At 36.4% G+C, this 14,280-nt stretch overlaps 1 protein-coding gene across 3 annotated transcripts in view; it reads right to left on the minus strand.

The window, feature by feature from the left end:
• Positions 1–871: 871 nt before the first annotated feature.
• SEC23A (SEC23 homolog A, COPII coat complex component) overlaps positions 872–14,280 on the minus strand; it is a 28,537-nt gene continuing 15,128 nt past the window's right edge. For all 3 annotated transcript variants that reach the window (XM_030273135.4, XM_030273134.4, XM_072930242.1), the window contains exons 13-20: positions 13,545–13,651; positions 12,367–12,520; positions 11,549–11,626; positions 10,409–10,570; positions 8,885–8,971; positions 7,246–7,401; positions 6,586–6,651; positions 872–2,367 (exon numbers count right to left, since the gene is read on the minus strand). In XM_030273135.4, coding sequence (XP_030128995.1) covers positions 2,278–2,367; positions 6,586–6,651; positions 7,246–7,401; positions 8,885–8,971; positions 10,409–10,570; positions 11,549–11,626; positions 12,367–12,520; positions 13,545–13,651 — 900 coding nt within the window. In that variant the 3' untranslated portion in view covers positions 872–2,277. The remainder of the gene's footprint in view (positions 2,368–6,585; positions 6,652–7,245; positions 7,402–8,884; positions 8,972–10,408; positions 10,571–11,548; positions 11,627–12,366; positions 12,521–13,544; positions 13,652–14,280) is intronic.

Raw genomic sequence — 14,280 nt, forward strand, 5'->3', positions numbered from 1 at the left:
AGCAAGGACTTCAAATTGTAGCAATTTACCTTTTTTAAACTACTTTCTCTGCTAGCGCAACCCTACAAACACATTAATTTAAAATGTTGATCAATTCTCAGTGAACAAATGGCCTCCTTCCCCTACTGTAGCTCACCTGGCCTATGCCAAAGTGCAAGAGGTAGTGGATCAAGTAGACAAATGAGATAAGTTAGCAGGACTGGATGGCCTTCACTAAGGAGTTCTAAAGGAAATAAGACATGGAAGGACAGACATGCCAGTGAACAGTCGTAACTACCATTACAGACAGTTCTGTGCCAGATGACTGACTGATCACTGCCCATGTCCGTCTCATCCACAATAAACGGCTGTTGAGGGAATCCTGCAAGTTACAAACTGATGAGCCTCATCTCAATCCCTGGTAAAGTTCTAGAGCCTGTAATAAAACTTATGAGCCTCCAGATATATATGGACATTTTGGAAAGAATCAGCATGCCTCTTAAGAGGAAAATCCTGTCTCAACTAACCACAGAGTCTGTGGAACAGGTGAATAAGTAGGAGGAAAAAGTTGATACATCAGACATATCTGGATTTCAAAAAAGTCTTTGACAATGCTAAATACTTGATAATATAATGTTACTAAAAAACTGGATTAAAAAGAAACTATTAAAAGGTGAAAGCTGGTTAAAAGGTAGGAAGGAAGGAAAGCAAAAAAAACCCATTCATTATCATGACTTGGCGATGAATTGATTTATTAAGCAAACTACCTATCAAATAAACTGGACATATTTAGTGTTACAAAAAAAAAGTAGTTAAAGTAGTTAACTAATTTAACTACTGGAAGTTAAATTAGTTTGATACCAATTATTACAAGAACAAAAAAGTGAAGATATTCTGAATTTTATCACTACTACCTTTATTTCCACACTTCAAAAACTGACAGAAACCAGTGCAATAAATACAAAAAGTGAGAGAAAAACATGTATTTTATTTGTATTGAGGCAAAAGGAGCTCATCTCATTTAGATCAAAGAAATGGAGAGCAAACGATTGAACCATGTTTTTCAGAATTTACAGAAAACAGAAAAATCATCTTCATGTTTATCACACAAATAAACAACTGAATTTCCTATGAACTCTCTATTCATTTAGACTTGGCACATTTTTTATGGCCCACTACCACACTTTACATCTTTGCTTGTCAAAATGTTGTATTACCTATGTAAACATCTGTTTTAAGTGTAAACTTCAACAAGTAAATGGGAAAGCCTACTAATTTATCCACCCCAAAAAAATCAAGTATGAACTAAATATCAAATTAATTACATCATATTCTATGTAATACTGTTTCAACAAGAACTATAGCCTGTTGAATTCATAACAAAAAGGATGCAGAAACAAAAAGCAGATGTGCAGTGTCATGCATTAGTGTAATAACGTTATAAGGCAATAATAAAAAGGTACATTTTCTTTTTAATTATACTCACTAAGACAAAAATCTCGCCTGTTCTCTTAGTTCGTTTTGGTAGTGCAGGATTTCTTCTTAGCTCAAGCTGAAAGTGTTAACTTTCAGCATATTCACCTGTTACTGTGTTTGATAAGATATTTTGGTCAAAATACATGTGGATTTAAATTTTGTGCAACAGTGGAGTTTAAATGTTTTTAGTTCAAATTCTGTATGTTGAAATAAAGAAAAACTCTGTTCCCAAAGAATCAAATAGGGCAAATGGGAAGAAATACTTGAAATTAAATACTCCTAAAATAAACAACTCATGAACAGCAATATCTGTGCAGGAAATAGAAGTTCATCAGCCTAAATCAAAAGACTGAGTTAATACTATTCTTATAGGCTTTTGGTGGTTACTTTGTTCACTTCAGGCTCAGATTGAGTGAACAAAAGTAATCACATGGCAGTCTGGAAAGCCAGACATTACCAATGATCTTTATTGTTCAATGGGCCTCTGTACTGCAGAGCATAATCAACCCCAATCATTTTAAACAAGAAACTGAAATCACATCTCAAAGTTGTTGCAAATGATCTCAAAGAAATTATAGTATCACAGTAATCAAAATTACTGTTCTCTTAATCTACTACTTGTAATTTTTACAAACTGCAGTTCACATTAAAACATTTGCTGATAACAAAGCTTTTCTTTGAAAACAACAATGCTTTACATCTAGTCAGGCAGCTTGTGCATATTCAGAGCATTCTGTCAAGAGAGACATGGAAAAGGGTAAAGGAGAAAAAAAGCTGAAATATGGCTGCAGTTTATCTGTGCCTCCAATGCACTGCAGAATTTCAGGCAGCGCTTGAGACAGCGAGTTTCTTCAAATGATCCATAAATACTTGCAAGCTGACATCATCAGTAAGAATGGGTGCTCCAGACTCCTATGAAATAAGGGGAAAAAAGAGAACTGATTATACACATTGTGAAGAAAATGCATTTTAAGACACAATATGTTCCATTGAATAAACATTTTATAAATTTAGCAAGATCTTAGAAGCGCATCATTGCTGAAATTCTGACAAAAATCCCAGCAGACTGTACATTTCCATAAATTTTCATACATTTACATGAATTCAAGCATAAGCCACAAGTACATTCTCTTCCATTTTAACACATAGAGCAATGACTTGCTGTATAGCAAGATCTTTACATTAGCCATACAAAAGAGTTTTTGACAGCTGCCAAATATTAACTTACAAACTGTTACATGTAAATAAAATTTCCACGGCACAGCTCGTGCATCATTCCTACCTCAGTAGAGCAAAAAGAGAGAAACAGTAATATGCAAATGACACAACCAACAAATCAGTATCTGTCAGTGAAGCTCAGACATATCAAAATGGTGAAAGGAGGAAACAAATCCCCTAAGGGTCTGATATGACACCAAGTAAAGGTCATACAGCTTTCCCAAAGAGAGGTGGGCCTATTCTCTCCTGTGGCTCTATACCACCTCAGAGAAAGACAAAAAGTATCTGAAAGTCACGAGCAATCAGATCACAAAAGAATTGAAAAAACCTTTTTGGTGGATTCTTGCAATTTCACAAACCCAAGAAGTTCAAAATGGTCACGTTTTAATTATTATGTTTAAACAAATTTAACAAAGTCAAAATAAACCAGCAGTTGGCAACTCTACAAATATTACATAGTAACTCCCTTAACTCTTTTGAGACCAGTGTACCACTATTTCTATTTACAGATAAAGGAAGAATTCCTGTACAGCTCAACAATTCAACCTTTTCAAAGGTACTAAGCATCCATATTTCCAAATAAAACCAGAGCTGTCGGAACTCTTGTAAAGTCTTCCAAAACACAGACACAAAAGTCTTAATCAGGATGTTCAGAACTGATGCTGTTTACTGAGAACTGGCCAGAAACAGTTCTCAGTGAATGATCAAGAGACAAATCCAAGTGCAGCAAAATTTCTTAGATCACTACAATACACAGCCACTCTGAGGGAAGGCATATTAAATCAGCTAGCATCTGATGGCAGCAAGATGAGATTAAAGGATGCTCTACTTCCAAGCCTGTCACATGCCAATTCTGAGCCCTCTTATATAAGAATTATAGAACCATTTACGGAGAAAAGACCTCTAAGGTCAGCGAGTCCAACCATTAACCCAGCACTGTCAAACGACTGCTAAACCATGTCCCTAAGTACCACATCTACACAACTCTTAAATACCTCCAGGGATGGTGACTCTACTACTTCCCTGGGCAGCCCATTCCAATGCTTGATAACCCTTCCTATGAAGAAATTCTCCTAATATCCAGTCTATGTCCTCTGCTATATTGAGGTCATTTTTTCTTTTGTATTGCTTGTTACCTGTGAGAAGAGACCAACTCCTACCTGGCTCCTTTCAGGTAGCTGTGTAAGGTCTACCCTGAACCTCCTCTTCTCCAGACTAAGCACCCCCAGCTCCCTCAGCCACTGCTCACAGGACTTGTGCTCCAGAGCCCTCACCAGCTCCATTTCCCTTTCCTGGACACGCTCCAGCACCTTAGTGTCCACCTTGCAGTGAGGGGCCCAAAACTGTACACAGGACTCAAGGTATGGCCTCACCAGTGCTGAGCACAGAAGGACAATCCCTTCCCCGGTCCTGCTGGACACATTATTCTTGATCCAAGCCAGAGTGCCACTGGCCTTCTTTGCCACCTGGGCACACACTGGTTCATGTTCAGCAGCTGTCAGTCAGCACTCACAGGTTCTTTTTGAAAATTTCAACTGCATCTTCAAACACCAATCACATAATAGAGATGCACAAAAAGTTTATCATTATTTTCTGAAAATGCTTTCTGTACTATTAAGGCACCTGCCTGCTAAAGTTTAAAGAAAATCTTTACCTAGAATATTAAAAACCAAATTAGGCAATTCATCATCTCCTGATACTTGTTTTCTGTGGTGTGTGGGTGCCCTCTTCAGGTAAATGTGGACTTTCAGTTGTGCATAAAATAAAATATGAAACAATCCAGGAAGGTCATGAGAAAAAAAGAGCAAGATTCAAATCATCTTTAAATTTCTCCCAGCCATACCATTTCTCATTTCATAATTAGTACTTGATTCAACTTTTTTTCACAAAAGCCCTGCACCTACAAGAGCATATTATCTCGAGCACACACACTGCAGTGCCCCTAGGGAGGTTAATACACCATTTCTTATGTTACCCTAGAACTGAATTCTTTTCACAAGTAAAATGGACAGTTATCTTTTGCAAGATATATTACTCTCACCTGTCCAGCATGAAAAATTATCATACAGATCAGTTAAAGATTTTTTTTTGTATTTACATTTGGAGTACTGTTTCATTTGCTTACTAATTGTCCTGTACTGCTGGAAATGAGGAAACTTCAAAAAATTCCAGGAAATGTTTAAATTAAAAATAAGACCTTCCAAACTACAGCATGTGTGTGCATGTTGAGGGGAAACACAATGAAGAGAAGCGCTAACAAGTTGCTGGTTATATTTCCAACTTTGGACGCAAAAGAATTTGGGATTTGTGTTCAAATTGTGCTGGACCTGACTCAGTACAGAATTTTCACGTATTTTCACTCTGGATCTCAGTACTGTTCACTGCCAGAAGCTTCATTAGAACCAGTTCATCCCTATGAAAATGTAAATTAAACTTACTTGACAAAGTGACTGCCATAAAATTGCTACAGGGCTTTCTCACTCATGACTTCAACACTGTACACTGTTTAGCAAAATACTCTAAGAGCACAGTTAATGTGTAGCTTCAAATGTCTGATGCCACTACATTTGCATGAGAAGATGACACTGCACTAGCACTTACTCACTATAGAATGTAAACGTGGAAAATCATGGAACAGAGATGCAACAGTTCAAGAATACAAGCTGCTACAGAATGTTTAACTTCTGAACATAACTTTATTGTCCTAAAGACAAGATTTGAAAACTGATTCCTGGTCAAACAGGCCACAGAAATTCTGAAAAACATCAGTACACTGGCATTGGTGTATTTTCCAGTTCTTGCTACCTTCAAAACTTATTTCCCTTATTGCAAAAAAGTCCCTTAGACTTCATTTGTGGAAAGCACTCTCATTTCCAGTATTTTGAAGGCATTGATAAGTGATGAAATCTAAAGCTCTGTGATACAGGTGGACAGGAAGATAACAATACAAGGCTGCAACATGCTGACTTAAAGAGAAGGCCACCAGGCAAAGGTCAAGCAGCCTTACCAATGGCTCAGCCAGGTGGAAGAAGAAATGCTGAATTGTTACTGTTCTGTTCTGCCCTTGAGCAATATACACACATTTTCATCCACAAGACAGCTAGCAAGCGGCCTAAGCCCTCATTGTCACTCATTTATATATGAAAAAACACACTCACCGATATGAAAATAATGAGGTGGCTGCCCTTCTTACATCTTTCACAGAAGCAACAGGGAACACCCTATTTGACTACAGCAGGTATAAAATTATTCTAATTCCACCGTGGTGTGGACAAGAATGTGATCAGATAGGCTGATGGGTTTGCTCCCCTCTCCCTCCAAAGTAGGAACACTCTTCAGTAAGATCTGCATCTCTGCTACTAAGCAGAATGAAACTAAACTTAATTACTGGTGAAATTAAGCTTAACGAATTGCAAATTGTATACTTAGCTTAATCAATCATTGTCTAGCCTTAGAATATTTAGTACTAAGGCAGTAAAAGTGCACTTATCAGTGGCTATTCCAAACCTTTTTATCTCTTGCCTCAACAAAATATCTGCTTTCTGCTTTTGACTGAAGTCAAAAGCAGAAAGCAGATATTTTTGACTTTCAGTGAAAGTCCTTGGAGGGGTTCTGTCAGGCAAACATCAAACCCGTAGTCTTAAAACAACATTGTCTAAGAAAGTAGGCTAGATATGAAAGCAGCCTAACAGAAGATTAAAATAGTAAACCAGATAACTTCTGCCTGAAGAAATAAAGCCCATTTTTCTTAACTTCTGTAATTTTGATCACATTAGACCAAAACTGCATTTCTTTTTCAGTTACAAAAACTTTGCATTATTACTTATAGGTATGTAATGTGCCACTTCATTTGCCTTCTGAAATAGGGGGGAAAATCATGTATACAAGGTTCATCAGCAGATTCATACTCACCTGTCCCCACGCATACATATTGTTATGAGTCTGAGAGGGATTTACTTTTGAAAGCAGGAAACGAGCCTTTAAAAAAATAAAACAAAGAGAATAAATTGATCTTCTCAAACAGAATTCTCCTGCACTCAGAAAAAAATTGCATATGTACGAAATATGTAATTTCTATTATCTGGAGATACAGACACTGCAAACAGAACCTCTGTAAATAAAGCCACTTGCTGATTCCACAGCTATAATGAAGAACTGGTAACAACTTTCTGATACAGCTGAAAGTAAGATTATGTCTTTTTCAAGCACTAGCAAAACAAATGTGGATATCAACAAGACATTAATTAATAAGTTTTAAAAAATGACCCAAATAGTAATTCTGGCATTGGTTCAGAGACCCAGACAAGTACTGTCTTTTCTGCCCTATGCACCTTACACAAAGAATATGACAGTCCAAGTCAGTATGATTAAAATAATAATACATAGCAGGATTTACAAATTAGAGGGAAAGCTACTATTAAATAGCTTGTTCTGTAAAAGTTTTAAGAGTCAAAACATTAATTTGCAATTTATGTATATTTTAGCAGAGAAATGCATGTTTACTACCAAAGATATCTCACAACATTACTAACATATCCTTTCCAAGATCCTACAATACACACTTCACCATACCTGGCTTCCTCCATGCTCTGTATCAATGTATCTGGGCATTGGAAATCTGGAATGGAGAATTTCTTGCGCATCATCTACTGGAGCTTGTAGCAAGTGGTGGAAATTTTCATATTCTGGCATATCTTGGTAGCCTGACTTACGCCACTGTGCTATGGTCTGGGCACAGGGGAAAGAAAGAAGTTTAGAACTGATTCACCAAATTTTCTTAGAGGATACAACGTCTTTTCAGAGGAGAATGTGCCATCGCTGGCCTCTTTCATATCACTCATCCCTTTCTACCCTGTAGTATGCAAGTTAATTTTTAAAAGCCAAGATGTGCAAGTAACATGCTACTAGATTTTTTCTTCAAACTCTTAACAATTTGTGGTCCATTTGTATTCCTTTTTTTGTCATCTTTTACATGCCAAATATTTGGTTTGGAGGAGGTCAAAGATTATTTACACTTCTCTAATATGCATGTCTATGACATACAAGAAGTAAGTATTTATACTGATACCTTTCGGAGTCTGTAGCACAACCTCCCCACCCTCTAGGAGTGAAGCTGGCTGTACAAGGTCAGCTCACGGATACAGGCAGCTGCTGGGAAAACCCTGGAGGGACCCTCGGCAGGGGCTCCTCCCTCCTCTGCTTGGCAGCTGCTTCTAAACTGAGGGTCTCATTCCTGGCTCCTGTCTGAGCTACATGCCTGTAGCAGGCCATGTACCTACTGACCTGGACCCCCACTCAGGGACTTGACTTCACAGCCAGAAATTGGAGCTGTTTCATCCCCATCAACTTGTCTGGTAGTCTGGACTGAAGGCTGAGCCTGGCTACAGCCCACAACTGCTCTGCTTGCCTTGCTCAGGTACAGTGGGGACAGGCCCCGAGTGACAAGACCCTCCCTGCTTTGCAGCGATGCTCAGCCCCTGTTCCCCTCCCCTCAGGGAGCAGCCCACCACTGCTGCTTACTGACAGCACCTTACAAAAATGAGATAATATTCTGCTACTTAAGAAGTGTTGAAGTTAAGTAAATATTTTTATCAGTGCAGCTACAAGGACATGATCCAGAATAGTATTTTTCAAATTCTCAGCTACGAACCATTTACAGTTGCAAAATAGTAAAAAGCAGCAGCTCAATTCCTCCAGGGAGGCAGAGCAGTAACAAGTCACAAGCACTTTAATTTTATTACTAAGAAATGTCTACCTCCCAAACTGCCAGGAGTAGTTCCATTCCTCCAGGACAGTACAGATGAAGGGTAACTATAAAACTTGGTGTTCTGACTACCCATCCCTGAAAAACCAATTTAAAGGTCTAAAATAATTGAGTGAAAAGTGGGGAGGAGGGGGAGGCAGGGTATAACACTCTCTAAAGTAGGAAAAATATTGATCTAAAAAGATACTCTGCATATTGAAGCTAATTCATCTCAAACCCATCATAAGAAACAAGACCAAAATGTCAAGTCATGTCAGGTATCTACACACAGACATGTTAAATACCGAACTACAAACATGAACTAGGACTGTTGTCAGCCATGCAGATGAGAGGCTCTACTTCTCATGCATTGAGGTGCATGAGAAGTAGAGCCTGACTTCCAGTGATTTCCATAATATAGCACTCCTACAGAAAAAGAGTATTTCTATAAGAAATGACAACTCTTACCTCTCCATGATAAATAAGAATTTGGAAAAAGGTGTCCATAAGAAGAATGCGATCTGGTAAAATGCTGCTGCTATCCAGAAGAACAGGCTAAGATTTAAAAAGAAATTTAAAAGTTATCAACTGATGTAGAATTGAGCAATCAGATGGCATTGCCAGATTTTTAAATCAGTAACTTAGGAACTTTTTCAATCACTTACTAAAGCTCCGAATTTGCTTCTTTTCATATGACACATCTGTAACCCGCTCAATTTCATTCTGAAGTTATTCTGCCTGATTCTATATCTGAAACTCCATGAAAGTAATAAAAAATGTATTCAAGAGCTGAAACCCCTTTCATTATTATGCACTTTACTACATGTACCTCTGTATTTACCCATACAATGCCATTAATTTGAACTGTATTTCAATGCATAAAAATTCAGCAGTTATTCAAGTGTAAGATTTGGGGTTTGTGGGTTGTTTTGGATTTTTTTTTAGTCTTGCTCTTGTAGTATATTAGTATTGTGCATATATATCCCCCAATACTGTATATAGTAAATACTCATGACTTAGGAAATCTAATATAGTATTTAAGGTTTTAAGTCATATAACACTGTATCAGTGCTATATGATTTAACTGAATCAGTATTACTAGAGATAATAAAAATATTAACCATTCCAAGAATCAAGAAAAAACATTATTCATTCTACACTGAGACATCAGCTCCTGTTTAACCATATTTATCCTTCAATCACCAATGGAACTACTTGGTTTTCATACATGGGAGACTTGCATAGTGCTCTTCACAAACCACCTTATTACTTTCATTTGAACTCCACTTCTAAAAGTCTTTTTTCTAATATCCTCACAAATAATCTAAAAAAAAAAATCCTAAAAGAAGTTAAAACTACAACCTGCCAAGATCCTTGACTACTATGCTTGTTTTCACTGCCTCACTCTCTTTTATGTAACAGACTACTTTTGTTATCTGGTGACACAAAGTGTCTGACACTTCTTTCAGAACCTTCTTGGAAGACCAACATTTTGTTTTAGATTTATACAGAATGTGCCACAACAAGGTCAGCCGGAAGGTTCTGTACTAAATCTACTTATAATGGAAATCATATTAAAATTAGAAACTTTGGATTATGGCAATAAAATCAAGGAAATTTTGTACATTAAGAAAAAATCTCAACTTTTCTTTCAGGCAACAGTGAAATTACATTTTTAAATAAAATCATTTTTCTTTATGTTTACATTCTGGCTCCACAAAACCAAAAATAAAGGTCTTAAAAACTAACAAAAAAGTACCATCCTTAAGTTTAAAACATAACCTCTTTAAAAAGTCACTTTTGTTCTCAAGACTGCTACATCAAAATACTCAGATATGCCTTGTTCATAGATGCTTTAAATTAAGTGAATGTTATCTCTCATACAATAAATTTTAAACCAATACATTTTGTCAAATGTAACAGTGAAGACAGCAATCACCTCTTTCTCAATAAAGCACCTTTAAACCTACTATGGAGTTATTTTACTGATACCTCTGGAGGTCCATTGAAAGAGTAGGCATAAAGAATTGGCTGAACCATGATAAGCGACTGGGTTAGATCTTGACGCATAAAATGATGACGATAGTAGGAGCTCTCGTCCGGACTGTTGTTAAAAACTTGTAAGAAAGGAGATCTTCTCAAGTGAAACATGAACTGCAAAACAAGAACCACTATTTTGAACTTTAACAGATAAAAGGATAGTACAAGAAGAGAAACATTTTGCAAAAACTGCATGAGACCAATGCCACAGCAAAACTGAATTTCAACTCCTTTAACATTTTGAATCTGTATAGGCACCTTCACTAGTTTTTACACACTCCCATGACAGTAAGAGTTTATCAAAATGGATAAACCTACAAAGCAGCTTTGAAATCCTTGCTTTATTGCAAGTTCTACCATTCCTATGAGGGAGGTGCTGCTCTACAATAAGTAAATTATAGCACATGAACAGAAAAAGAAACATTAACCACAGCAAAGTCAAACTTTGCTAGTAAAAGCATATGCTTTCATTGCTGAAACAAATTCTCCACCTGCTGATTCAATCTCTACACAACACTTAACACCTACAGACAAATCAGTACGTAACTGAAACAGAAATATGGAAGTGCGTGAAGAGTCCAAAAGTGAAGTATCTGGTGCTATCAGAAGTGAGAAATTTATCAGAATGGATTATTAGCAAAGAAACTATTTGAAGTTCAATACAGTTAAGGTCAAGTTCACATCACGGGGAAGTGTCTCTTTTCTGGTCAGTATCATAAACCATATGGGAGAGAAACAGTAAAGCAAATCCATTTATTTTCCTCATGTTTTCTGATTTTTTTCATTAGAGCAGCCCTTTTCAAAGTGTCATTACATGAATTACAAATTCAGGTGAGATAAGGATTTCATTGTAGGAGAACCAAAAAATATACATAGTTAGACATATAACTGTAAGGGCAGAGAACAAAAGCGAACACAGCAGCACAGACAACAGAAGTGATTTTCCTAATGTCACATGCCAGACAGTAGTTAGGGGCAGGGGAGTCTGTTCATCCTGATATACCTTATTGTACTCAGTGCTACAGGGACTCTTTCTTCACTGAGCATTCTCTTCCACCCCTATAGACAAACCTTCCTATTAGACAAACTCACCTGTGGATAAAGTGAAAATGTTTCTGAAAATCTGAAAGAGCTTGGATCATCCTTGTGATATTCTCCAAATTTCTGACACTGGAATAAACAAGAAAGAAAATTGATATTAAGAAATATACTAGTATGGTCATGCCATTACTGTAAGTTTAGTTTTAACAGGCACATGACTCGTGGTGCTTGCAACCTTGAGAACAGACAGAAACCTAGCAAAAACACTGACACAAGTTTTCTTTTTAACATGCAGTAATTTTCTTGCATATAAGGCTTTAAGAACTTTGTGTGTTGGTTGTTTTTCCCTCTAAAATAACTAAGCAGACTTAGATGATAAAACAGCCCAAAAGAAATTGTTTAAATTATTAGTAACTAATTACTTACGAATAAAAATTAAAATACATTAATAAGACTAGACAGAAAATTGAACTTTTGAAAATAAAAAAAATCCATATGGTTTTCTAGATACTTTGCCTTTTTATTTTGCTAAAAAATATTTACTCTACAATATCATTACAGACAACAGAAGGTAGAGAAAACTGTAATTTCTGCTAAACACATGCTAAAATTTCTCTTAATTCCTGGCAATTAGAATATGTTGAGAAAACAAATAAATGAAAATACATTTTTTAAAAACTGCAAATACACCTGCCCTTTTTTAAATTGAAAACAGAAAATCTTTGTTAATTCTGTATAACCTCATGAGGAAATTAAGCATTAAGTTCATTTTTTGCTTTTATTTTAAAAGAAACTATGACGAAACAGTAGTCACTTATGTGTGTGCAAACAAGAAACCCATCTGAGTCATTCAATACAGCTCGCTTTACCAGTCGTATAAGCTGTCTGTCCAGCCACCTCAGCACATCAGGGCCCTCCTCTGTCTCTGCCCTGTACACTGCCAATCTAGCCATGAGAATTGCAGCAGCTTCCTGGTCAAAAGATGCAGCAATGTTTTGAATCTGAGTCTGTGCATCTGCCCAGCTGCAAAATACAAATATAGGGATTTGCATTACAGTGGAAGTTAAAAATCCAATCTCAAAACATCCCTTCAAAATTAAGGCAAAGAAACCTTAACAGTTAGCAGTTTAACAAACTCATGCTGAAGGTTCAAAAAATCTACTAGGCAGATAAAATAAGCAGCCTCCCAGTTAACCATTCTTTAATTAGAAATGTCCCTTATTTGTACAGATGCCATGCAACCAGTGAAATAAACATAATGTCACTAATAGAACGGTAGCATATTTTTTAAAAAATTAATGATGAAAGGTTGTTACAAAAGCATCTGTAACATCCATCCACTAATCTAATGACACATTCCCACATAACCAATCCACTAATCTAATCCACTTTCCCACATAACCAATTTTCTTGTGCACTTCGCCAGTTCTTTTTAATTTATAGAGTAAACTATTAATTAGATCTTTCATCAGTCACCAGAATTCTACTAATACAGCTAATTAACAACATAGTCTTTTCAACAATTAGGGAAATGCTTTTTTCAATATACTGAATTTTCCATCAAATTAACCAAGCAATGATCTCCTTCAGCTTAAGAGTAAATAAATGTCGCTGGACATTGAAAAATCTCTTCAAAACATTAAACATCATTTCCTAAAATTGTGAAGTATATTGAATCAAAGAAACTGCAGGTAAAGGTTATACATGGAATACCAGGTATTTACATCCCTCTGAACTGTAGTTAGCATTCCCCAGTTAAGTAATGAAGTGATTTTTGCTATTCCCTAACCCCAAACATATCCTCAGTTTAGGCCACAGAATTTAATTCAAAGCTTCCCCTTTGTCTAAAATCACTTGGCTTTCTTCAGGGCACTCCTACAATAACATTATACAGCTACTGTAACTTCTCAGAGAAAAAATGGTCCATAGAACAAGAGAGGAAACTGTCTCAAACAAGAGACTGCTTACAAAATCTACAAAGTAAAAGGCATATATATAGATATACACCGTGATTTTTCAACAATTATTCACCACAAGTAAAACATACTTTCTGGCAACTGTGGTCACTCTGATACGTCTCTGTCCACTGGAATGCTGGTACTGAGTCACAAACTGGATTGCACCACGTCCTCCTTGAGGAATGGGAGCATTGTGCTAAGTACAAAAGGAAAAGAAAACGAATCTCAAGATTTTACAGTATAATTTGAAAACGTATAACTAATTACTAGAAAACTGTAACATTGTTTCCAATATGCAGCCCAAGTTATATTGATGCACTGTCTGGTGCTTTTGTTATGTTGAGTACCTTTACTACACACAGATAATCAACTTGGAGATTGTTAAGGGATGTTTGAAGTTGCTGGCTTCACCAGATATCCTTAAAGCACCCAATGCTGTCTCCTTATACATTCCCTTACAGAGACAATGTTTTCTGAGGGGCTTTACAATTCCTGGTTTCACCATATTCTATTTGAACACCATATGATTCACTGGAATTACAGGAGAAGAAAACTGATGATAATAATCTAAAATGTTGATCAGTGGATCTCCAATAGCACTGCCAAAACAAAGACTGGAATCCAGGTGTAAACTGCAATTTCAAAACTCTGCTCAATGAAAATACAGGTTTACATGCTATATAAACAATTCAAAAGAGAAGGAGAGTTGAAATCAACTATTGCACAAAATAATTAGGCCAGTTTTAGAGCTACTAATAAAATGAGCCCAACATAACATACAAGAAATAAAATCAAAACCTGGCTAATATAAGTTCAAGTTTTCAC

The sequence above is a fragment of the Taeniopygia guttata genome, chromosome 5 (assembly GCF_048771995.1).
Source record: "Taeniopygia guttata chromosome 5, bTaeGut7.mat, whole genome shotgun sequence".
Lineage (NCBI taxonomy): Eukaryota > Metazoa > Chordata > Aves > Passeriformes > Estrildidae > Taeniopygia > Taeniopygia guttata.